At 40.4% G+C, this 25751-nt stretch overlaps 1 protein-coding gene across 1 annotated transcript; it reads right to left on the bottom strand.

Moving 5' to 3' along the window:
* Positions 1-717: 717 nt before the first annotated feature.
* Positions 718-21187, bottom strand: LOC140915345 (lipase member M). The gene is made up of 10 exons (XM_073354930.1): positions 21083-21187; positions 18127-18244; positions 17204-17402; positions 15600-15709; positions 13653-13789; positions 12816-12962; positions 11095-11166; positions 9987-10052; positions 8803-9026; positions 718-763 (listed from the first exon to the last, which is right to left on the bottom strand). Exons 1-10 carry the CDS (start codon positions 21185-21187, stop codon positions 718-720), a joined length of 1224 nt encoding a protein of 407 aa, XP_073211031.1.
* Between the last annotated feature and the right edge of the window lie 4564 nt (positions 21188-25751).

Raw genomic sequence — 25751 nt, 5'->3', positions numbered from 1 at the left:
CATTCTATACTTCTACAATTTTGCCAGACAGAAGATGATTTGTAAGCCTGTTGTGACAGGTCTTCACATAATTTTAGTTTGGGTGTCTTGATTCACACCTCATTCTTTGCCTCTCTTTTGGCCCTTTTCATGAGAGAGCACTGGACTGGGATTCAGGACACTTGGTTTCTAGCCTCATTCTGCCACTGGCAGAAGCAGTCACTTGCCTCCCTGTTCCTCAGATTCCCCATTTCTAAAATGGGAAGAATGATACTGACCTTGCTGGGAAAGTGCTTTGAGATCTACTGATAAAAGTGCGAGATAAAAGCTAGACATTATTGTGTTGCCTCATCTATTTTGAATTTTTCCCCCCTCTACCCATCCAAGGCACTGACTCACTGCTTTATGTCTCACATTAACACTTTCTTCTCTCTCTAAGCTTATGACTGACTCACCTCCCAGTTTTGCTGCCTGAACTGCAGCTTTTCTGTGAATAAGTGCGTCTAGTGCTGTCTGTCAGGCACTTCACTTCAGCTATGAATTAATTAGAGAACACTTTATCAGTAAAGTAAGGGTATGTCTATAGGTGCAGTGCTGCTGCAACGGGTCTAGTGAAGAGGCTATGTGCAGACGGGAGAGCATGCCACCTCCATAAGTGGCAGAAGGTACGTCGGCAGGAGCTTCTTCCGCCACCATAGCTGTGTGCAAGAATGCTTATGTCAGTGTGACTTATGTCACTCAGAGGACGGAATATTCACACCCCTGAGTGATATAAGTTTTGCCTCTATAGTGTAGACATAGCCTAAGACCGGACATAAAGCAGCTATCTTCCTTCGAACTGCTGCTGTCATTGGAATGGATTTTTTTTTTATATAATGTTTACAGAAGTTAAAGAGCACCCAAAGACGGCTTTAAGCTTTTGATAAGTTATTCATGATTAATGGCAAAGAATCAGGAGGCTCTGAAATGGTCATAGAATATCAGGGTTGGAAGGGACCTCAGGAGGTCATCTAGTCCAACCCCCTGCTCAAAAGCAGGACCCATACCCAATTAAATCATCCCAGCCAGGGCTTTGTCAAGCCTGACCTTAAAAACTTCTAAGGAAGGAGATTCCACCACCTCCCTAGGCAACACATTCCAGTGTTTCACCACCCTCCTACTGAAAAAGTTTTTCCTACTATCCAACCTAAACCTCCCCCACTGCAACTTGAGACCATTACTCCTTGTCATGTCCTCTTTCACCACTGAGAATAGTCTAGAACCATCCTCTCTGGAACTACCTCTCAGGTAGTTGAAAGCAGCTATCAAATCCCCCCTCATTCTTCTCTTCTGCAGACTAAACAATCCCAGTTCCCTCAGCCTCTCCTCATAAGTCATGTGTTCCAGACCCCTAATCATTTTTGTTGCCCTTCGCTGGACTCTCTCCAATTTATCCACATCCTTCTTGTAGTGTGGGGCCCAAAACTGGACACAGTACTCCAGATGAGGCCTCACCAATGTTGAATAGAGGGGGACGATCACATCCCTCGATCTGCTCGCTATGCCCCTACTTATACAGCCCAAAATGCCATTGGCCCTCTTGGCAACAAGGGCACACTGCTGGCTCATATCCAGCTTCTCGTCCACTGTCACCCCTAGGTCCTTTTCTGCAGAACTGCTGCCTAGCGATTTGGTCCCTAGTATGTAGTGATGCTTTGGGTTCTTCCGTCCTAAGTGCAGGACCCTGCACTTATCCTTGTTGAACCTCATCAGATTTCTTTTGGCCCAATCCTCCAATTTGTCTAGGTCTTTCTGTATCCTATCCCTGCCCTCCAGCATATCTACCACTTCTCCCAGTTTAGTATCATCCGCAAATTTGCTGAGAGTGCAATCTACACCATCCTCCAGATCATTTATGAAGATATTGAACAAAACCGGCCTCAGGACCGACCCCTGGGGCACTCCATTTGACACCGGCTGCCAACTAGACATGGAGCCATTGATCACTACCCGTTGAGCCTGACAATCTAGCCAACTTTCTACCCACCTTATAGTGCATTCATCCAACCCATACTTCCTTAACTTGCTGACAAGAATACTGTGGGAGACCGTGTCAAAAGCTTTGCTAAAGTCAATAAACAATACATCCACTGCTTTCCCTTCATCCACAGAACCAGTAATCTCATCATAGAAGGCGATTAGATTAGTCAGGCATGACCTTGCCTTGGTGAATCCATGCTGACTGTTCCTGATCACTTTCCTCTCATGTAAGTGCTGCAGGATTGATTCTTTGAGGACCTGCTCCATGATTTTTCCGGGGACTGAAGTGAGGCTTACTGGCCTGTAGTTCCCAGGATCCTCCTCCTTCCTTTTTTTAAAGATTGGCACTACATTAGCCTTTTTCCAGTTATCCGGGACTTCCCCTGTTCGCCATGAGTTTTCAAAGATAATGGCCAATGGCTCTGCAATCACAGCCGCCAGTTCCTCTAGCACTCTCGGATGCAACTCATCCGGCCCCATGGACTTGTGCACGTCCAGTTTTTCTAAATAGTCCCTAACCACCTCTTTCTCCAGAGGGCTGGCCATCCACTCCCCATGTTGTGATGCCCAGCACAGCAGTCTGGGAGCTGACCTTGTTCGTGAAGACAGAGGCAAAAAATGTCATGCTCTGGCCATGGATTTAATCACACGTTTAGGTAAAGCCCTATCATACTGCATCTACAAAGCTTACCCAGCTGAGGGATCTTTGATTTTGAACTTTAGTCTTAACACTATTTTCTCTTTGCTTGCACTTTAGTGACAAGATTTCCTTCAAATTTGAAATCTGCTACTAATTATCCTAAGTTTGCGGAGTTTCATGAGCTATAAAGCAAAAAGCCAGGTGAATACTGTTATGCCAACAGATTATAATGTACCTCACTTGTTTGATAAAATTCTAGTGATAATTAGATAAAAGGTTTTATAAGAGATGGCTGAAATTTCTCAAAGTATGTAACATTTCAAATTGAGAAACCGGAGAAAATTCAGAAATGAATGAAAAATGTAACCTATAAAAGTCTTGCTATATTTTCCAGGATAAAATTTTTAGTGTTAAGTATCAAATAGATTAAAGGTCTGATGACTACTTGCCACTGGAGTCAAAGACAAAACTCCCATGGCTGCTATGTGTGTAAGGGAGCCGGCCTGACTTATACTGACTTCTCTTAAACATCTGATATTACTGGCTGAATCCCACTTTGACCAATAAAGAGTGTTATTTATAAATGGTAAAGTGCTTTCCCTTTTCTTTGTATGCAGTGTTGTAGCCATGCTGGTCCCAGGATATGAGAGAGACAAGGTGGGTGAGGTCATATCTTTTATTGGACCAACTGCTGTTGGTGAGAGAGAAAGGCTTTTGAGCCTCCTTTTTCCTTTGTGCTTTTTGAGCTAGATCCTCAGCTGATGTAAACTATCATAGCTGTATTGAAGTCAATGCTGCTGTGATGATTTACACCAGCTGAAAATCTTGTTGTTTGTCTTTGAAATACTGTAATAGTTTCCTTTAAGTGTAGATTACCTGATTGTAGTGAACTATATTCTTTGGCAAGCTTGGTGTTTCCCAGATTAACTGCCTACCATAAAAAACAGAAATAAAGTTATAAAATCAGAGGAAAAACCTAAATAGTAATAAATAGTTTGCCTTTAAGTAACAGTGAAGTATTTATTCTGGCAAGCAAAATCAGAAGTCTAGAAATGTTTGCTATCTTAACTACAGAAATATCAAAAATTACACATAAAATGAAGTCATAGCAAATTCAGTTCATGATTTAGTTGGAAACTTTCCTTTATACAGAGCAAAGCCTATTACTAACCAGCTACAAGCTCTTCAAAGTGATAGAACTTCAAGACCAAGTAAATTCTCATGATAGCACATTCTTTCCTATCTTCTTATCTTTGTCTAAGTATTCCATTCCAAATTTGTTTATTTTCCTACATTAAAAAATGATCCACCCCCAGAGAGATTTTAATGCTCTGATTTAATGTTACCACAAAGCCTCACAATACCATAGAAAAATAGACCAATATGCAAATTGCTGAACTCTAATAAACATTGCATCATGGAACAGTAGCCAGTGGACACTAAAACCTGCAATGAGACAGGACATATGTAAACTTTAGTTTTAGTTTACCTATCCTATATGACAAGGCCCAGGAAACAAAGGTACGTCTCCTACTAACACTCAGGTATGTCATAGATCTTTTATTACTATTTGGATTATCTTTTTCCAAAGAAAAACATCAGGGAAGGGCCTTAAGGAAAGAAGCCTTTGATGATTCCTTTGCAGAGTTTTTTCACCCTGGGAAAAGAGTATAGAGCCCACCTGAAATATGGCAGATTTCTCAGGGATCCACAGGAAACTAGGGCCAGCCCTGCACATGGAGGCTCTGAGCTTCCACTCCAGCTCCTGGCAGCACAGCTCACTGTAAGAAGAGAAATACTCAGTTTTCTTCTTTGCCAAAAATACCAATAGTCAGAATTTATACACTGCCTTGCTGAAGGGAAGATAAATTCTCTAAAGTGGCAACACTGTAACTTGAATTTTAAATGCATTCTGATCAGGTCAAAATTATGCCTTATTTAAAAAAATCTGATGTTTACTACTAGTGATTTATATGGTTTCTGGAGTATCTTTTTTATAAGGGACTGTATAATGGCAAAAATTAAATGAGCATCATTTTCAAAGGTAGAGTACAATTATTTTGAGTAATTCAGGCACTTTTGAATTTAGAAACTGACTTCTGTGGATAATAATATGGACTTCTGTGAACAACACACATGCTTTATTAACTTCAAGTGACAGTTGAAATTGGGCTGGAGACGGCAATGTCTTCCCACTCATAGCAGCATGAAAGTACAATATCAGCCTTAATTACAACTCTTCTGATGGTGTGCTATTTCAGTTCTAAAACTTTCTAAACCCGTAACTTGTAGAAAAGTAGGATTTCAGTGATGGTTTATCACAGATTGAGATGCTTTAGAGAGAGTTAGGCAAGATCACATCTCTTTCCTTGTTTTTTTCCTTCCAGTTCAGCACACGTGCAAGCAGGGGTGCTGGAAAAATTTGTATAGTGGGGGTGCTGAGAGCCATTGAACCAAACTGTAAACCCTGTATAGGATGGAAACCACTTCAAGCCAGGGAGTGTGGTAGCACCCCTACTTCCAGCACCTGTGTGTGCAAGCCATCAAATTCAGCTAAAGTCCTTACTTCCAGCAGTGAGCAATTACTCACCCTGGGACAGCTTGAATGAATAACTGTTAACTAGTAAGAGTAAGACGTTCACAATGGGGAGCTAAACCTTTTTCTTTACTTTTGTTCAAATCCTGCATGACAAGACTCTTGAGATGAGCTCCATTGTAACCATGCACGATGGGAGTTTCAGTTTTCCAATGTATTTTGCTGCAGAGTGAACCATCTCTGCGTTAGCTATAACCGGCGAAAAGAAGTCGTCCTTTGCCAAATGCACTGCTAGCTGGTCACAGGACCACAGTCAGAATCTGGTAAAGCTCTGTGAGGTGAGCAAAACACTCAGTCTCAGTAAGAGTACTGCGTGTACCAAGCAACAGTGGAGAAACTGGCAGTGTTGGTTTTGAATTCAGTAAGACAGTTTGTTACCATCACCTCAACAGAGCAGTGACCAATGCGGAGAAGGGATCAAATATATCAGGAGCTACTATTCCAGGATGAGAACTGCACCTCTGGGAGCTTCCTGACATCCTGCATAATTTATAAGGACTTTAACCTGGTGCTGGAAACTACACTGACCTCAGAGATAAGATGGTCAGCCTGGATGGTGGCCTTCTGACCCCCCAAATCTAATATAGGCATCTGCAAACTTTTCCTGAAGTAGGGACTTAAGATGGGTAGTCACATTTCAGGGAAGAGGGACTTTCTGGGTCCTCCTTTGTGGGACACCAGCCTACCCCACTCAAAGGTGTGTTGTTCACTCAGCATAAGCTCAGAAACTTCTTCAGTACTCATGACTGGCTTGCCCCGGTTACCTGGAATAGAATATCCCTTTGAAATTCAGGAATCTTCAGAATGATGTCCACCAGACACGATGTTGAATGCCTGAAAGGAATGTGAAACCATGTGGCGGGTGTCGCAACTCTTTCTTCCCAAAAAATTGAAATGGTCTCCCATTTTTAAACATATCATTTGTAAATTTCACCTTACCGTTGCATCTGAGAACTTACCTGTAGCAGTCAGCATATACTGAAGCAGAGTTTTACAAAACATCATTTTTTGGCTTTGAGATTGCAAAGGCCCTTCAACTCATGTAGTGAATCCTATAATTCTGGCAGGATTAGACTGATCTTATCAAAATTGTCCAAACAATTTTTCCATGCATAAGGTTATGTTCTAAAGCAGTGGTTCTCAAATTTTTTTTTTCCCCCGTGGACCACTTGAAAATTGCTGGAGTGTCAGACCACCAGCGCCATATATTTAAGCAGTAGGGTTTCACTTTGCAAAGCCCTCTGGCCCTCCCAAGCTGTTTACCTGTAATAAATTGTCCAGAAAATCATGGGCAGTTATTGAAGACAGAACTGTAGAGAAAAACACAACCTCAACAGGAGAAGATGCTGGGTCACATTTTGCCTTCATGCCCCCATAATCTGTCCACCATATTTTTCCTCCTTTCCAGTATCCTACTTTTCACACTTTCCTTCTCTACCCCTCCTTATTCTCTTCTCCCCTTCAGCTTTTCAGCCTTCAATGCCCCCTATTTCCTCCTGAACCTCTTCAATGACCTACTGCACCAGACATTCCTGCCTCCTTATAGTTCCTTGTATAGGCCCTTAATGAATTGCACTTCAAATAATGGGAATTGGTGGCCATCTTTATTAGGGACAGCCTTACTTCCACATGTTAGGAAGTGATGGAGAATGTGACTTAGGGCGGTGTGGTGTCAACCCCATTGAAAATAAGCCATTTTGAATAAGGGAATATTCACAGAATTTGGCATTGAGGACATAAGAAATATAAGTTTTAAAAAGCAGAAAAGGAACTTTTGTAGAAGAATTGTTTTCCCTCTTTATTTTTCATTTACAAGAAGAGCAAGAGTGAATATGAAAGAACTTCACTGTTACATTTTTAAAATACATTTCTTTGTAGTGAATGAGTGTACGAACAACAAGAACTAAAATAATTATTGAGAATATTGTTTGTATTAGTATCCTGGATATTTAACATTTTTAATCAGAGCAACCTACTTTTGAGGTTCTTCCACATACCAGTTTGGGTCATATTGCTACCTATAGACATGGATTAAAAACAGCAAATTGATTCTGCCTCACATGGTATTCCTTCCAGCGTTCCTCAGAATGCAGGTTTTGCCCCGGTGATATCACCCTTTTTTGTTTGGCTATGTACAACATACTTTTATACTATGATTGTATATACTTCAAAATTCACCATTTCCTTGCCACATAAGTACTATAGAACCTCATCCAAAATCAATACCTTTTTCAACAGTTCTAGAAAAATCCTAAGAAAATGCAAACAATTTCAGAGGCACATAATTTTAATAGTGAAAATACCCAATGTCACTACTAATTTCTCTGAAATGTAGCTAGGAAAGGGCTTTTAATGTTTCTTTCACTAGCAAAGTCAGGGACAGAATTTTCCAACACCTGTAAATTCAGTTTGAGAATTAAGCAATACTTAGTTCAGTTCAAACAAATGCACTGGATTCCAAGCAGATTGCTAAAAGGTGCCTTTTCTGAAGACTATTGTTCTGATATGGGGGATATTGTATGGATATGCAAGTGAAAGTATCTTACCCGGAATTAGATGCCACACAGAATGGAACTAATTGGGGAAAGAGCAGTACCTCAGTTCATCCACATAATACCCTTACTGAAATTAAGAACCTCTCAATCGAAAGAACTAGATTGCATTAGCTATATTCTCTGTGATAAGGTGGATGGAATCCATATTGACCAATATCAGAAGACTGATTTCAGTGTAAAGGAGAAATAGGGTTATGTGAAGCTGATAGACTGAGAGCTTCGTGACCTGGCAAAATGTTGTGAGGTGTGGGAGCAATTTTTGGAAGTAAAAATATAATTTACATGAGAAAGAAATATAACTTTATGCTCTAAATTGTACACAAATGTTTTAGATTCAGACATTGATTCCTCCTCCCCCCCCCGTCCCCATACATCTCTTCCGAGTGTGATTCTTTCAATTCAAGGATATCCTTTGATGTGTGTATTTTTCCTGTCATGCTTTTGCTGTCTTATTATTGTGTATATTCATGTGTATCTATACAAAATAAACGGTCAAAGTAAAACTAACATAGACTGTCTTAACTATATATGAAAGGCTGCATTATTGATTTACATATTAAAAATATTTTTAATATGTAACATGGGAAAGTTCTCTAGTATTTTAACTGGACCAGAGAAATGTCCTCATTAGTTTAACATCTAATGATGGACTGTGCTAAAAGATTTAAGGCATGCATGCATATTCTGGCTCACAGCTGTAATGTGCACTATAAGATTTTAGTTTTGGTTTCAGAAGTGTTTCCTTTGAGAAATATAATTCAGTTTTCTGAGTAACAGAATCCTGGTTGCTGAATTTTACCAGGAAGATGGGGAAAAATTGGTACCACTACCAAAAAAAAAGTACATATTAAATCCTTTCACAGTAACCCCCTAATCCGTTTACAAGCACCATGATTGACTCAAAAAATAGCAACTAGAAAAGCAGCCTATTGCCACACATACAGAAAGTAGATTTCAATAAATCTAAATTAACTAATTAATTCTCAAACAATGCTGTGTGGTTTTATGGATACTTTCCCATCAGTGCAATAATTTCACTGTACACACGCTTGGCTGCATCAAGACCCCAGGTGAAATCCCAGTGGTTCCAGTCAGAAATATTCTTGTGGTAAACTAGGTTAGTAATTTGAGGGAGTAACATGTCAATATCCTTTGGGTCTACCATCCAGTCCTCTCCACCGGACCATACTGCAGTGGGCACAGTCATATCTTCTATCTTATAGAAGGGAGGGACAGACTGAAAGACAAAAAAGTAAGTCTCAGACCCTGTCTTAATTTTTTAAACAAAAATCATTGATTAACCATTTGACTGCTGTGCAAAATTGCCAGATTCATCTGAGATGATCAGTGTTTTGGGACAGCAGCTCTCAAACCGTGCTCAATAGTCTACACAGCACCTGCTGTTGCTCCGTAAAGAGCTGCCTTCTACATGTGTCACAATTCATCTTTGTAACATAGTGTCTGGGTGCCCATTAGGGTCACTGGAAATCAGCAGGATAAGCCTGCCTAGTTTCTTCACTAGGGATCAGTGCTACATGGGATTAGTAGGAGGAAAAGGAACTGTTCTCACAGATTTGCTGCTGGAAAGAAGTTGCCAGTGGGAGAAGAGCCAAGACCCACCCAGCTGGAGACAAACATCCAGCAGAGAAGGGAAACAGGCAGTATGCATAGGAGATCAGAGGAGAAAGGAAACACATGGCAGGGAACCAGGATCAGGAGAACGTGCAGGAAGGGAACTGGAACATATACAAGGCAGTGGGGAAGAAAGGAAGCTGGAGGCTGTGCAGGGAGAGAGGAAGACCCAGAAGCGGAGGAGCACATACAGGAGGAGACAAGGGCCAAGTAACAATGACCTTGTGCATGGAAGGTGAGGACAAAGCAGCAGTGAACACAGGGCAGGAAAGTGAAGAAGAAGTGGACCAGATGAGCAGGTGCAGAGAAGCCTGGGGAAAGAGAGGAAATGAACAAATAATGGAGGAGATGAAATGAGGAACAAAAGGAGACTGTATAATTAAGTTTTTCAAATGGATGAAACCCATATTAAATACACCCCAAAAGTCCATAAACTAATGCTAGTTTTCCTGTAGTCAAATGCTGGACAGACTGGGGATGTGTTGTGACTGAGTGTGGGAAGGCAGGGGATCATTCTTATTTTTAAAAGATCACTTAGTTTTCAATAAAAATCATTTCTCTCTACCTGGTTGTACTTAGCCTTGTTCTCACTGCCATAGTCAAAATATTTGAATTCTCCTGATTTAACTGCCTAGCAGAAAGAAGAAAAGAAAGTGTAAAATTAGACAAATTATCCACATGCCTTTGCATATCAGTGTGCTGTTCTGTCTTAAACTATCATGAATCAATTATGTTACATTATGCAGGACTTTAGACATTTTGGATGAAATTTTGGCAAAACACTCATTGACTTCAATAGGATCAGAATTTAACCCTTTGCATCTACAACAGCACATTTTGAGCATAAAAAAATAAAATCACTTCTCACTTTTCATTGGCGACGAGCAATTTTTAATCTGTATCTGCTAACAAACAAGTTTTTCCTTTTTGTTAACTTTATCATTAACGTGCACAAGGGGTGCTTTTTAAGAACTTTGTATTGACAGATTTTGGTATTACATAGCCCATGAGTTTTTCACTCTCTCTCTTTCTTGACACTATATATAAACAATTAAAAGAATTATAATTTTCCTTTTCAGAACTGCTTTCTATACTGGTGTTCATCACTGAGATGAGCAGCAACCCCTATAGTTAAGATCACCTGGCACTTTTCATTATAAGACCCTGTTTTCAGTGCGCCAAACTTTAATTTAGGCTGAAGTTTTTCAGGCTGGGCGTCTAGTTCAGGCTAAATTCTTTTGGCAAATTTCAGTTAAACCAGTTGGCGTTTATTGGAAAATGTCTAGGTTTCCTGAACCATGTCCATTCTGTGCACTGAATGAGGCAGGGCCCTGTGGAAATAAATAGCTTGTGATCATGTAATTAAAGACTGTATCATAATACCTATGCACAAGGGGCTTAATTAAAGTTGCCTGAGCAAACTTGATTCTGGAATTTCCTAACTTTTGAGTATGTGACTTTACAATCTTAATATTCATAGCTTTCCTACATGCCTGTCCTTTCACACTGAAAACTCTCAGTAACCAACAACGTCAAAGATGGAACTCAAAGGATTATGTCACTATATTAAAATCTCATTGATAAATAAATACCTGTCTGTTCTGAATAAATCAGGTTTAACTATGATCAGAGAGCATAAATCACAGAATATTGAAAGATTTCAGAAGTTTTACCTGGGCCCAGTGCAGTAAGTTTTTAGCAGATGTTTCATCTGGAAAGCGGCCTGTGTACACATCCATTCGACTCTGCAAGAAAACAATTTTAGGATATCATGTGTTTTCTAAATGAAATGGGAGAAAGGCAGGATTCTACATAAACAAAACACCATTCAGTTCAGTAACTACAGAATTACAAATCATCCAAACCGGAGCAAGTTGGATGGCCAGAAAAACTGCAATATTTTCAGAAATATAATTCCCTCGCCTATCTGTTAATTTTTAAATCAATTACTTAATGACAGTTCTGCCAAAAGTAGTAAGAAAACATCTAAAATATTAAGCTCTCCTTGAACCCTATTGTAAGGTTTGGTTTAATTCTGTCTGAGTTATGGTTCTGAGTGCTAGATAAAAAACAGGCTTGCAATATTTGCCTGAACTACCTCATGCTTTTACCATTTGGAGATCTTGGGGGATTCTATTGACCCATTGAGCTAGGTGGATTGTTAGACCACCTGAATATAAAGGAAGTGTATATGTTCCTACATGAGTCAGGGGTGTTGCTTAAGCAGCCTCATGTAGGAACAGCCAAGTTTGAGTAGAAAGCTGGGCTGAACTTTGTTTCCTGCCCTTAATTTCTGTGCTAAGAGCCAACCTTAACCCGCCTCTGGAAGGGTGCAAGCCTTTGACTCGATGTATTGCACGGGACTTTGTTTCAGAGCAGGTTGAGCAAGATACCAGCTCACATGAAGCATAATTTCCATTTCATTTTTTTATTCAGAGAACTCCAGATTGCCATGTAAATGACACCTCTGGCAAATGGATTACCATTGGACTCTCAACATTTCCCCCAGAGAGAAGATTAAATATTCCTAACAACATAGCCTTGCAAAGTGTGACTGTGTGACAGTGAGTACCTTGCAGTGCTGCCTGCAGACTTTACTTTTATCTTTGGTCTGTTAAGCCTACAGACAACTTAATAATATTATTGCTAAGTATCAGTTGGCAACTGGTGCCTGTTAGGGAACTGCAGATTTTCCTTATCGGGCTGCATTCTAATGTAGGGGAGGTTAGGTTGAGGAATGGAATTCACACACACCACCTCCTCAAATGGACAGATAGTCATTAGGGCTTTAGCATAACCCATCTATGGCCACTAAGCCACTACACTGAGCTACAGTATGTTCTCCCGAGTAATGTTTTGGGGGCAGTGGCTCCAACAGCCTGTCTCCTGCCCACTGGAACCAATGCAGACGGCCTACCCATAGCACTGAAAAGCGAGCATTGTGACCCACCCTACATAACTGCTCTGGCCATAGTATGCACCTGCATCCACCCACCCTGGGGCTTCTGTGACACTGCTGTTATGTAAGTCAGGGCCTGGGACTGTAGGCTATAAACTCCAAATTTGACTGATATTTTAATGCCATATTAAACATTTACTCTGCTTTATTGAGAAAAAGACAGGTAACACATTAGCCAAACTACTAAGCCAATTGTAGGCTACAGAGATTCCCAGTTAAACTGCTTACCACCACCTGCATTATTGAGGCATTTGCTTTCTCCATTCTCATCATGTTAGAAAGTCCCTAGCAAAACTCTACAACAATTAAAAGGACCCTGCTTTACTCATTCCAAATTAAATAATTGCACATTTGGCACAAATGCTGTTTAAAATCAAGCTAACTTTTTCAGTTCATCATCACTAAAATATGGTTGATATAGATATACACACATACCATATTTAGGTTTTTCTTATTGAATCCACCCGCAAAGAAAAATATATTGGCACAAAGTCTATTAGGTAATTCATAGCAGCACATTGTGGCAGCAAGCTCCCTCATAGTCTTACCCCACCAGCGGAAGTCTTTTTTGCCAAGAATATCCTGTGAAAACGAAAGGGCATTATTTACAGTGAACCTTCAAAGTGTATTTTGTATAGTTGCCTTATCACAGTCCAGGCCTGATCCAGATCATACCTTTAACTGACTTCCTTGAGGTTTTCATGTAGCTACTAGGACCACAACTGTGCCTCCATCAACTGTGTATTCCACAAACGTCACAGTTAATACACGCTTACCTCATGGAATTTTCCATTCATTCAAGGCAAGAAGGCAGAATTGTATTTCCCACCCTCTACCCCTGACTTGTACAGATACCTCAAAGTCATATGCATCTGAATGGTATCAATACAATAAGCTGAACATGAAGTTGGAAAATTCACATTCAGATAAATTAAAAAAAGATATATACTTGAACACAGCATTAAAATGGCTAATTTAAACATACTAAAGTCACAAATTCAACAGATAAGACTCTGAACAGGGATGTTAAGTCTGACACTTTGCACATACTGAGAGTGTTATGAAGGCATATGTTTAATCAACCAAACCACCACAAACGCTACTGAACATACATGCACTGTGACGGAATTAATATTCCAGTGACAATCTAAACCGTTTACAGCAGATTTCCTTTTGTATTATCTGATCGCATGGAACTCCTGTTCAGGTACAACGCCTCTTTTTAAAGACCAGTAACTCAGTAGCGTAATAAAATACAGAGAAATCTCATACCTGTAATGCTCCTTCAGGCATTAACAACATTTTTACCATAGGGCTTTTGGTGTGTCCAGTGGTGACAGCAGGAGCCAAGGCAAAAAACATTTTGACTTTCTGTGCCAGCTGTGGCATGGAGGAAAATGCTATGAACGCTGAGAAAGTGAAAGAGAATAATTACAGAAATCTTACAAACAACAACTGAATACTTACAGGCATTTGTTTGAAAAATCCACCAGAGGGTTCACTAGGACCCAGCATGTAGTATTTGGTTTAGAAGAAATCAGTTCTAATACAGAATGAGGGAATTTGCATGCAGTTTGGGATGGCCCTTGACTACGAATCAGGACAGGTGATGTCATAAAATAGTTTAGCCAGGGACTGACATAAGAGTGCTGTGACTGTGCTGAATGATGCAATTTAGCCCAGAATAAGAACAGGCAGAAATGGGAACTGTACCAAGTCATCATCATTTCAGAGGCGTTAGCAGGGATATTTGTTCATGACCTGTCTGTTTAACTTTTATATCACTTTCCCAGCAGAGATGTTAAAAGGAGATTATTTCTTTATTTCTGTGGTCAAATATAGTCCTGATATGGACCTCTTTAATGCCTATTGCCAAGAAACAGCTCTCTCGATTATCAGTTATTGAGACTAAAAGGATAGTCTTTTGTCCCTATTGCTAACAGAGAATATGATAACTTGTGTGACAAAGCTCTGTCCTTGTTTCCGTGGGTCCCACACTTCCTGGTGGATTTTGCTAGCCTCAGAGGCTCACTGTGACCCTCCACATAGCCCTTCTCTCTCTAGAGGCAAAGGTCACAGCCTACTGAGCCATTTTCATCATAAGCCAGCAAGGGAGGTGAGGAGAAGCTACTCTCCCTTGCACAGTCTCTGTTGTCTCCCAGACTCAGTTATTAATTTGGGGAGAGATGGGGGTGGGGGAGGGGAGCCTGGGCCTGCCCTCTACTCCAGGCTCCAGCCCAGGGACCCTAATAGTATTAGCCATGGTAGCGGACCTTTTGGAAACAGGACATGTACAATTCCCTGGGCCACTTCCCCACAGCAGCCTTCCCTCTCGCCTTCCTCAATATCTACTTCACCGTTACCTCAGGGCCTCCTTCCTTGTGCCTGATATGGTTTGTATTGCTCAGTATCTCCCATGGCACGGCTTCCTCCTACAACTCCCAACACATGGTCCCACCTGACTAACTGGGAGGCTTTTAACTAGTTTCAGCCAGCCCCTGATTGGCTTCAGGTGTCCCAATCAACCTAGCTGCCTTCTGGAAAGATCTTAATTGGCCCCAGGTGTCTTAATTGATCTGGAGCAGCTGCCACTTGCTTATCCTGGTAACAGGGATTTGTTTAGTCTGTGGCTAATATATCTGTCTCCCACTACTTTACTATCGCCATCTGGCCTTGCCCCATCACACTTGATAGGCCTGAGTTGGAACAATAAGCTCATTTTCACACTTGGGCTAGACTATCCATTAGTATGGAAGAAGGGAGCACCATGGATTTCACTTGAAAACAAAAGCCATGAATTTGGTGCAGAGTCTCTTGGTTAATTTTAGGGGTATCCTGTTCCCTTCAGCAATGAAAGATATTTCAGGCTGAAGTATAGTCAAATATTCCATTTGTGACAGCAAGATGAAGTTTAGCAAGAGGAACCTTTGGTGGTCACCAAAACCTCTCTGGTTGTTCTAGGAATCTGTTGGCCATCTCTGATTACATCACAGGCTCCATGGCTTCAGTGGGACGTTTACTTGAATCAGGTCTGACTGAGAAAGGAATCCTGGACATAGCCCTATATAAAGTACTTGCACAATGTTAAACAAAAATGGGAATTGTCTCTGCAATTTTCTGCTTATAAACATATGAAAGAGTTAATAATAGCCCAGAGAAAGCCTCTCTTACTTGAGAGAGAAAAGTACAATGCAAATGCATCAAATTCTGCTAGCATACCCATAGTGCTGCCCTGGGAGTAGCCAACATAATACAGTTGCTTCTGTCCAGTTTCCTGCAGAATAAAGTTTATCATAGCTTGAAGGTCATATTTGCCCATTTCATGAAAACTGCAATATAAAAATATGAAGTTAACCACATAATGAAGTTATAGGGCCAGATTCTCAAGTAAGTTATGGCTCCTATGCGCCACTAAGGTGACATAAAGGGGCTGGAATTTGGGGGTAAATTTCCAGGAGAAAATTCCCACTGTTTAGGGAAGCTCTCTGCTGAATGCAACTGCGTGGGACCTGGAGCTGTGCCTCTGGCTACTACTCCATCCTTCTCTCAACCCCCTCACTGGTAAAAGGTCCATTAAAGACGCTATATGAGTTCTGCAGCCTTGAGCTACTCAGCAGCATCTGAAAATTAGCACGGCTTGCTCTCAAAATCAGGGAGCTGTAACCAGCTTTGCAGTGAGTGGCGCTCCGGCTAAGGAGAGAATCTGGCCAGCAAATCCTGCCCACATGCATTTGAATGCAACACTGGTGAACCATTGAGCTGTTATGTGACAGACCCGACTATTCAGGGATCCAGCCCAGCCTAGGTTTGCCAGCCCCGAGTTTGAGTCTTTGTCTCTCTACATAATACAGATGCCTTATTTTTCAATATGGAGTGTGTTTACAAACCTAGGAAAGATAAGACTGCCCTGTTGGCCAAGCCATGATATTTGAATTAATGTTAGCCCAATGCTCTTAATTCTGTTTCTGTGCTAAAGGAAAATGGTAATGTCCTTTAAAAGGTTTTCTAATAACTAGACCCAGTTCCAGTAAATAACTAACAAGCAGCTTGTTAGGAAATGGCTCAGCTATAGTTAAATAATGCCCAAAGGGGAGGCAGCAACCAGTTGGAAAGCTTGATAACAATGCCTGAAACCTGTATTCCTTGCATTTTATGCCTGAGCTTCCGCACGTGAAAGGGAACGTGCAGTTGCCCGTTTAGCATGGTGCTTGCCTGCTCCCCATAGTTCCATTTGCACCAGTCCAGAGTGGGCAAGGTGAAGAGGGCAGGGCCTGTTCCATGCTCCTCCTTAACCTCTTTGGGACAAACTCTATCACCCCGGGTGCAAGGTGAGAGCAATCCCTGTTCTGCTTTGTGCTCAGGGACTGACTGCCCTTGGCCACTGGATAGGATTGCAGTGAGGGAAAGATTCTTCGTGATATTTAATGAACTAAACATATCTAACAGCACATTATATTTCTGTAGGCGACTAATGGCCCTGACAAAGAAAAGTTTCAATGCAAAGGTTTCTACCACACAGAGGGTTCTGTTTAACTCTGTGCTAAGTCTTTCAGTCCTAGCGCTACTGAAAATCAGTGGCATTAATGATGTGAGTAGGGGGTGCAGGAGGAAGTTCTCTGCTGATTTAAACTGTTGGCCTCCCAATGCCTTGACAATGGAGCCAAATTACAGATCTAAATCCTGTATGAGCACCATTGCTGTGCACAAACCACACAAATTGAAGTTCACATGAATTAAGAGAAACATGGACCACCACACATACAGAATTGCCAACAAGCAAAACAGTTTGCCGCTTTCACTAGTTTCTCTCCAGTTCATCCCACCTGAAATCCCAAAATTCCTCTTGGGCAACTGAAAATTTCTGGTGTCTTTGAGACCAGGTTGTGCCTCTGCTATTTCCTATCCAAACATCATAGCCAGCATCTGCTAGCATGAAGCCCAGGCTGTTATTGGCCAAATTTTCGACCCAGTTGCTACCTTGACCAAACAATCCATGCTGGAGAAGCACAGCTGGCTTTGGACCTAAATAAATGGAATACAGAAATACAGGTTTGGTAAAGTAACATGGCAAAATGACATACTGTATTTCACTCATCCCAAACACATGCTGATAAAACCTTTAAATCAGAGCACACCCACAAGTATGATAACCCATGACAAATAATTAGCTATAGTTAAAAGCAACGGCAAAGAGGGGTTTAGAATGGAAATGTTTAGGGAATTTTAGCTACGGCTGTCATTAGTATTCCATACATATACATGTATAATTAGCTGTAATGCTGCTAAAATCTGTAGTTAAGATTTCCTAAGTATTTCCATACTAAATTCCTGTTTTTAGTTGCTCATAACTAAGGCTGGTTGCTTGACATAACCACCAAACAGAACAAAATATACAAAAGTAACGAATTTATAGGGGAAAAAAATCACTGTGCAACTCAGTCAACAGACATCCAGCCTCTCCTGTTCTCAGACTTATGTCATTGCTAATGTCAAAAACCATGACCTAATCGTTCTCAATTTTCCACACCCTGTTTTGTTCAGAAAAAATCATGAACATATAGAAACGTGTAAAGACTTGATTGATTGGTTTTCAATCTGATATTTAGATTCAGGATTTTTCCACAGATATTAAACATGCCTCCTGTGTGTGTGTGTATGTATATTTACTTGGATTGGTGGGTTGTTTTTTTTTATTTTGGATGAGTGTTATTTGGGGTTTTTTGCATCAAACAAAATGGAGCCATACCTTTGTCTGTAGGTTTTTCTCTGCCATAAGGAATTCTGTTTATTCTCAAATAATAGCCATCCTCAGTCAGAACTTCATACTCCTCACTGGGATATCCTTCATAGCAGATCAACTGACTCTGAGAGAATTAAAATAAATGTCTAAGATTGTTTACAGGTATCAGATTTGTAATTATCTGTTGCAGGGAAGAGAGCATTTCCCCACAAGGAAGTGTTAGCATGAGTGTTTGTTTAACTTTTATGAGTTCCTGCACTTAGTTTCAACTGGGATATGGAACAAAGCCTAAAATAGTGAGAGAATTTTATTCCTAACCTGGCCCAAACCAGGAAATATTGAAAATATGCCCAGACAGCTTGTTCTCCTGAGATTTCCAGCCCAAATATCTGAACAAGGAGGTGCTAAGAAGGCTGGATTAGTCATGGAAAAGCTTAGAAAAATTTCTCCACAAAGAATGTAAACATTTCCATGTTCTTTCTTCACACATCCAAATGCAATGGCATTAGTCGGAAGGAAATAAACATTCAGGAATCTATTATTTGAAAGTAGTTTTAATTGGAATAACAACGAGGAGTCCTTGTGTCACCTTAGAGGCTAACAAAGGTATTTGGGCATAAAAAGCATCAATGACTATTAACAAGAAAAATATAATAAAAAGTAACTTTAGATCTGTGATGATTTGGAGAATTTGCTTATGTACAACTTAAGAATTCTGGTTGATTTTATGAAATTGCTGTATCATTGAATATGTACCAGTCACCATCAGCTGTCAGGGTTGTCGCCCATCTCTCTGATCAGGAACAATGGTAGGCCACTCAACTTTGATGATCCTCCATTCAAATGGAGCACCTTTAGCAAATAGATGATTGCTGCCCAGGGCAAACCAGTTTTTCAAAGTCTGAACTCCAGGGAGGAGGGTAACTAAACAATAGATCATCTGGTGGGACATTGATCACCTGATGAGCCTGATCCCTGACAAAGAGGAACTCAAAGAATGACACAAAGGGCATTTGGTCAGGAAAAAAGAAAAGAGGGACATGCTGTCATAGTAGAACGGTTCTATTTAACTGTAGGACTGGCTGAGGAATAAGGAAACTGTGCAGAGAAGAGGAGAGACTCCATAATTTGGAGGAAAAGCCATGTGCAGGAGATGGTATCCTGGACTCCTTAGTGTACTCTGCCCTAAGCTCAAAGAATGGTCAAGAGTGCTGAGGACATTGAGGCAGAAAAATATGTACAGGATTCTTATAGTTTTGTCTAGCTCTGTATATTTCTTGTGCTAGCTAAAGTAAAGAGTTATTGGTTTTTGGAATCTTTTGAGAAATCTGTGCATCTGTTTGTTTCACTGTAAACAGAGTTGCCACAAACTTGGAGATCAGGGATAGGATGATCTTAAAGTATGGGAGAATCTGGGTATTAGCACTGGTGACGGGGTAACAAACCAGGGAGCCTGTGCCCAGGAAGCATGCCAGAGATGCCAAGAAAAGAGACAGTGTTACAGACTACTCAGACTAAGGGACACTTAAAGCACATGGGCCCAGTGTGAGAGGCCCAAACACAACAGCCTTGGGAGTGTCCAGCTGGGGGAGCTTGCCAGGATTGCAACATGAACCCAAACAGAAAGGTAATTAGGCACATGGAGTGGAGATAGGGTCTGGAACCCAGACCCTGAGTATTTAATCATATAAACACTTCATCCTCGTATGTGACGAGTAGGTTTGTGCAGAGCATTCTGGAAAAATGCCAGCTTTAGGAACTCGTAAGAACCAGAAGATTATAAGCAATGGTGTCTGCTGACAACTCAACTGAACATTGGTAGCAAAACTGACATGCTAAATCTTTCTGAGCCAATTTACATCTGCAGATAATGATTGCAATATCCCTGAGCCAAAACAAGGTAGGCGAACTCCATCTTGCCTAACCTGAAGGGCCAGCACTGCAGGAAAACACAAGAGGTGCAGGAATCCAGCATGCTCTTGTGCAATTCTCTGACAGCGATTGTCCTTGCCTTCTGACAGCTCTAGCTATTAAAATCCACTCCACTGAGGAGTTTCAATTAAACCAAACTTTAGACTCTCTTAGATTTGCTTTGTCCTATAATAATTATATATCTTTACATCTCAGAAAATGGTTGGCTCCACAATATAAGAGGATTCATAATAAAGTTCTTTCTAAAAGTAAGGTTATAAAGTGTTTACAATACCACAGAAACACACCAAACATCCTTTCTCTGCTTCACTCCCTCCTTGAAATTCACTCCCTTTGCAAAGTCTCCACCTGTTCAGCTCCACATTTTCTTATAATTTATCTCTTGTAAAGATTCATCTTATGCTTCATACTTTAAATCTATTTAATAATCCCTTAACATACATACAAGCAATCACTTCCCAAGGGTTGTCCAAAAAAAAAAAAAAAGTGTTTGAACATACTATTATGTAGACTTGTTATTGCTGGCTCAGATCCGGTCTCAAAATAGGAAACCATGACATATGAGAAGAGAAGAGAGGTGCAAAGAATTTTCTGCCCGGGAACAAGGAAATGCATGGAACTGAATATAAGAGATCACTCCCATTTATAGTGGACTTACTCATATGCACACTTCATACTTCCCCTGATCTATCCTTCAATACAGATAAATTGGAAGGCCCTTTTGGAAAAACAGACTGAAGGTATAGTGGGGAAGATATAGTATAGTGGGGGAAGGGAAAAAGTTAAAGAGAAAACTTGTTAATGAAACATTATCAATATTAAATATGGACCTAAACTTGGATCCAAGGTTTTCAATTCGGTCACTTGGTGGATGTCTTTAATGAGCCTTTCTAAATCCCAAAACAAGACATTCCCAAATGTTGTAGTCGAAAATTTGAAATGCGACCCTCAACCTGAATCTGAATTTTCAGGCCTGTGTCTAATTATTATGCTCCATTATAGTTAACATTTTCACAAATACTTGACTTACAATATTCATAAATGTTTCAGGATTCATGTTTCTTTTCTTCTTGATGAGTTCTTCTGAGCTTGTAACAACTTGTATTAGATAGGCTAATGCAATAAACCACCACATCTTGTTTCTGTGAAAAAAAATGTGTCTGTTAATAACATTTCTACCAACATACATCTTGGTTTTGTAACATTTATTCCAACTCTCTTGTGTATACAAAGAGTGTGAAATTCATGTTGGAAAATGGGGGGGGAGAGCACTATTTTGCCTGCCAATTCTTACTCACAAGCATAGTAATATTGAATTCAGTTGGGGGCAGGCCCTACTTCAGTCTCTGTCATGATTAATTTGACTTTATGGCCATATCCAACTCTTATTGAAACACTCCCTTTGCCTGCAATAGAAGACGGATCAGGTCCTATGTGAAACACTGCATGGCAGAGCTCCAACCTTGTCCCCGTGGGTCCCATGGTTCCAGGTGGTTTATGCTAGCTTCAGAGGCTCACTGCAACCCTCCACATAGCCCTTCTCTCTTTAGGGCCAGCGATACAGTCCATTGAGCTCTTTACATCATAAGCCAGCAATGGAGGTTGGTGAGAGAATTCCCACAGTCTCTGTTGCTCCTACAGCCTCATGCCAAAACAGTTTAGCCTCCTGTCTTGACAGGGGCCTGTTTTCCCCTCCCAGGAGGTATTTCTGTAGTGGTGGGTTGGGGGAACCCAGGCACGCCCTCTACTCTGGGTTCCGGCTCAGGGACCCTAATAGTAGCAGCTGTTGGCAGCCAACCTTTTACTGCCAGAGTTGCTACATTTCCCTGGGCCACTTCCCCACAGCTCTCCTGCTTCTCCCTTACCGATTACTTGAGAGTGTCTTCATTAACCAGTCCTTCAGCCACACTTCCTCACCTCTAGCTCCTCTCTGCCTGACTGGAGTGAGCCTTTTTATATTATCAGAGGTGCCTTAATTAGAGTCAGGTGGTCACATTAGCTTAATGGCCTCACCTGACTATTTGCAGGTTAATCGGAGTCAGGTGTTCTCATTAGCCTGGAGCAGCCCCTGCTCTGGTCAGTCAGGGAACAGAAAACTGTCAATCCAGTGGCCAGTATATCTGCCTTCTGCTACTCTGCTGTACCCCACTGGCCTGGGTCTATCACAACTGTTATACCTTCAACACTACCAAGCAGTTAAATTGCTTTATACCCAGGACAGGTGTTATGTAAGTTAGTGTCTTACTTTTTGTTAAACACAGAAACACAATAAAAGGAAGTATTAAAAATATGTCAAGGAATGCATTCATGCCAGTCAGATTATGGCCATATCTATACGTTTGTTATTTGATTATTACTTAATAATATATTGTGGATCAGGAGCCTATTGTACTGGACTTTGACCAAACACATAGGAAGACATGGTCCCTGCCACAAAGAGTTTATAATCTAACATACTACTATAAACCATTATTTCCAGGTTTATAAATTTCTCAAATTAATTTTTTTTTTGATAAATTTGTCAAGAATACATCATAAAACCTCCATACTACTTGGCCCGTATAGTAATCACATCTCCCAATAAAAGACATATTTATAATATGACCAGAATAGCAAATGTGCTTAAAAAGCATGACTTTAATATAGTCTGCAATCACTCTCCCTGATTCTATGCTGTGATACCAATCCCTCACTTTGTTGAGGAGTCAAAAGTACCACAGAATTTTACAAAAATAAACATGCTGTAAACAAACAGAGTAGTGGCACGTCAACGCAAGTTGGAAGACTGAAAGTTAGGTTTGATTGAAAACAGCACAAGAAGAACCCACTGTTGAATGCTATATTAAGAACTCAAAATACTCGCCGAGATCAATTTAAAGTATCATGCTCAGTTCAGATGAATACTCTTTTGGGCCACGCACTTTTTGTAACGTACTGTAAATAGTACATCTTACAATAACTTTAAGTAATGTCTCAATCTATGAAAAGGAACAGATCTACCCTGAGGAAACTTTCCGTCTATTGTCCCTCATTCCAACAATCTTTTCTCCCCCACAAAATATATAGACCAGAGGAGTTGCAATGTCAATTCTCCTCATTCCTTCTGAGGAAATGTTACAAGCATTCACCATAACTCCATCTAAGGACCTGTCAAAAACCATCTACGAATGTGACACAAACCAAGTGACTGAGGTACAATTTATCAGATATTTTGCCTCCAAAAGAGAATCTAAAATGTAAACCTGAGTTCAGGAAGGAAAAGATATTACCAACCAGAGTCTACTCACAGCATCAGATGGGATTTGGATGCTTGAATGACAGCAGTTCAGTCAACACCAGTGTTAAGAGAAACAGGAAGTGACAGACATGCAGTACTTTATTATGTGATACAATTAAAGTAGGTGCATATCACTAAACACCACTGATGACTAAAACCATATTTATTGTGCAATTAAATGCCTTAATTCCCCTCCACATGCAGGCATGTGATGTCATTTAATGTATTTCCGCCGTTGTTCAGTAAGACATGGATCCTCCACTCACTTATGCACAAGCTTAACTTTAGGCTACTATATTATATGTTGGCTGGATGCAAACTCATTTAAATTTAATCTTCTCTTATGTTCACACAAAGCAGCTGCTGATCTGTGCAAGTTGTGAAGGGTGTTAATCAGTGCCATATGTCCATATAAAATATATTAATTACAGTGTGTATGTATAGTAACCTGTAATTTTCTATCATCACCAGTCACTGATAAAATACAACAGCACATGTGTGCATAGTCTTAGTTACAAAGGATTTGGTTAGCTTCTTATCTAGTTCATTCGACTACTTCTTTGCCAAAGATCTGATCCGGGCTTTTGTAAATCTATTCCCACTGTTGTGTTGACAAAAATCCCAACATATATAAAATAAACCAAGAACAAATATTTGCATATCTAAACTAAAATGTACTTTCCACGATCATGACTACAACTGGATCATGCCAATGTCTGTATTAAACAAATTCAAAAAAGGGCCAAAGCTGAGCAGGGCAAAATCATATTCATGGTAGCATTATTTACAGAAAATGTTTCATGGTATGTGCGCAGTTCCAGTCATTAATGCACCTAATTATTTTAAGTCTAATATGGACTTTTTTCAAAAGAATTATTTATTCAATAAGTGAGGATATCAGCAATTGTCAAAGCAGTATGTATATCTAGTAGAGTATGTTTTTTGCCAAAAAATAAATGAGAGCAAAATTTAGCCCACAAACTCTTCACTACAGATATTTTCAGGTTTCAAAAAACAGAATCATACTTCTGCACATGTATAAGTGCGGTATTAGAATCAATAATAAAATGTTTTATCTCCATTTTACATTCTCCATTGAATGTGCATCGGAGCAAGCTATAGTCTTACAGAAAGACAGAGCCCCCACAGCAAAACTGTAATCATTCAGTACTACCCTCTGGGATCTCTCTGCTCGGAAGAAGTCAAGCCACTCATGGGTGACTCCTGCTCTCTTCAGATATCTCCAGAGACAAAGGTCCACAATTTCTCACATAAGAGGGACAAAAATCACAAACTTCTCAAGCGATCAATCCAATATTTCTTTTTAGAGGATAAATAATCTATTTGCTCCTCCCTTATTGCTGAAAGGAGGAGCAAAATGAAAACTATCACAGAGGCTAATGACTCGACAAATATCATAGTGTTAACGGTTCCAAATATTAGCTGATCAGTCTGACAAAATCAAAGTGGCCACCTGACTTTCATCCATCATTAGCACAACATTAACCAACAGAACTAGTGCAATGTCCGTATCATAGTCAGGTCTGAACCCAGATTCATTGTGGACACAGAAGCATGAAGTATTCAGATATTATAGAATTGTCTCACCGCAATCTTCTCAAAACATATTCCCAGGAAGGGCCTTGATGAGAGCTGCTGGATGTTGGCATCTTTGCAAAACAGGCCACTTATTGAGGTTCCTAAATACAGATTTAAGTACCTAAATTCTGGTTTGTAAATGTTGACAAATTATTTTTCTTGTCTCTGTGTTACTATAAGCTCCCTGCACAGCATTACTAATCCCCCTTCTTAGCCACCACCTGTTTTGATTAAATATCATCTGATGTCTATGATAATGGTCTACAGGTCTTCCTTGATCAGTTTAAATTGCCCTCTAAATGGCTCCAAAGCATTTTTTTGGAGTGTCAGGTGTGCTTCCCTATGTTCTCACCATCTTCTTTAGGCATCAACATTGATGTTGCTGTCATTGGGTCCTAATAGCTGAAGTGTAAAGTAATTGTATGGTCCCCCCCACCCCTTCTTCTTAACCATCCTCAGAGGATTGAGAGCACTTCAGGAGCATTTCTGAGCAATGGAGGTAGGAGTGATATTTAATGCCAATATTTAGAATAATAGACCCATAGGGTTAGAAGGGACAATAAGGGGTTATCTAATCTAACTTCCTGCCAAGATGCAGGATTTGTTGCATCTAGACCACCCAAGACCGGTGGCTATCCAGCCTCCTTTTGAAAACCTCCAGTGAAGGAGCTTCCATGACCTCCCTAGGCAGTCTGTTCCACTGTCCTACTGTTCTCACAGTTAGAAAGTTTTCCCTGAGATTTCCATGGAAAACCCCACGCCCTTCCACATTCCTGCCCTGTCTGAAACCTCCCCTCTCAACCTATAGTGCCGGGATTCCAGC

The sequence above is a fragment of the Lepidochelys kempii genome, chromosome 7 (genome assembly GCF_965140285.1).
Source record: "Lepidochelys kempii isolate rLepKem1 chromosome 7, rLepKem1.hap1, whole genome shotgun sequence".
NCBI lineage: Eukaryota > Metazoa > Chordata > Testudines > Cheloniidae > Lepidochelys > Lepidochelys kempii.
Note: the sequence above shows the minus strand (reverse complement) of the source record. Positions and strands in the feature narration are given on the sequence as shown.

What these genes read in the sequence shown, in the direction of transcription:
- LOC140915345 (XM_073354930.1), bottom strand. Translation starts at nt 21,187, where the DNA reads ATGTGGTGGTTTATTGCATTAGCCTATCTAATACAAGTTGTTACAAGC. An exon ending in ACAAGGCTAAGTACAACCAG is followed by an intron (nt 9,027 to 9,986) that starts GTAGAGAGAAAT and finishes TTTGTCTTTCAG; the next exon opens with TCTGTCCCTCCCTTCTATAA. An exon ending in ATTATTGCACTGATGGGAAA is followed by an intron (nt 764 to 8,802) that starts GTATCCATAAAA and finishes TCTACACTATAG; the next exon opens with AGGCAAAACTTATATCACTC.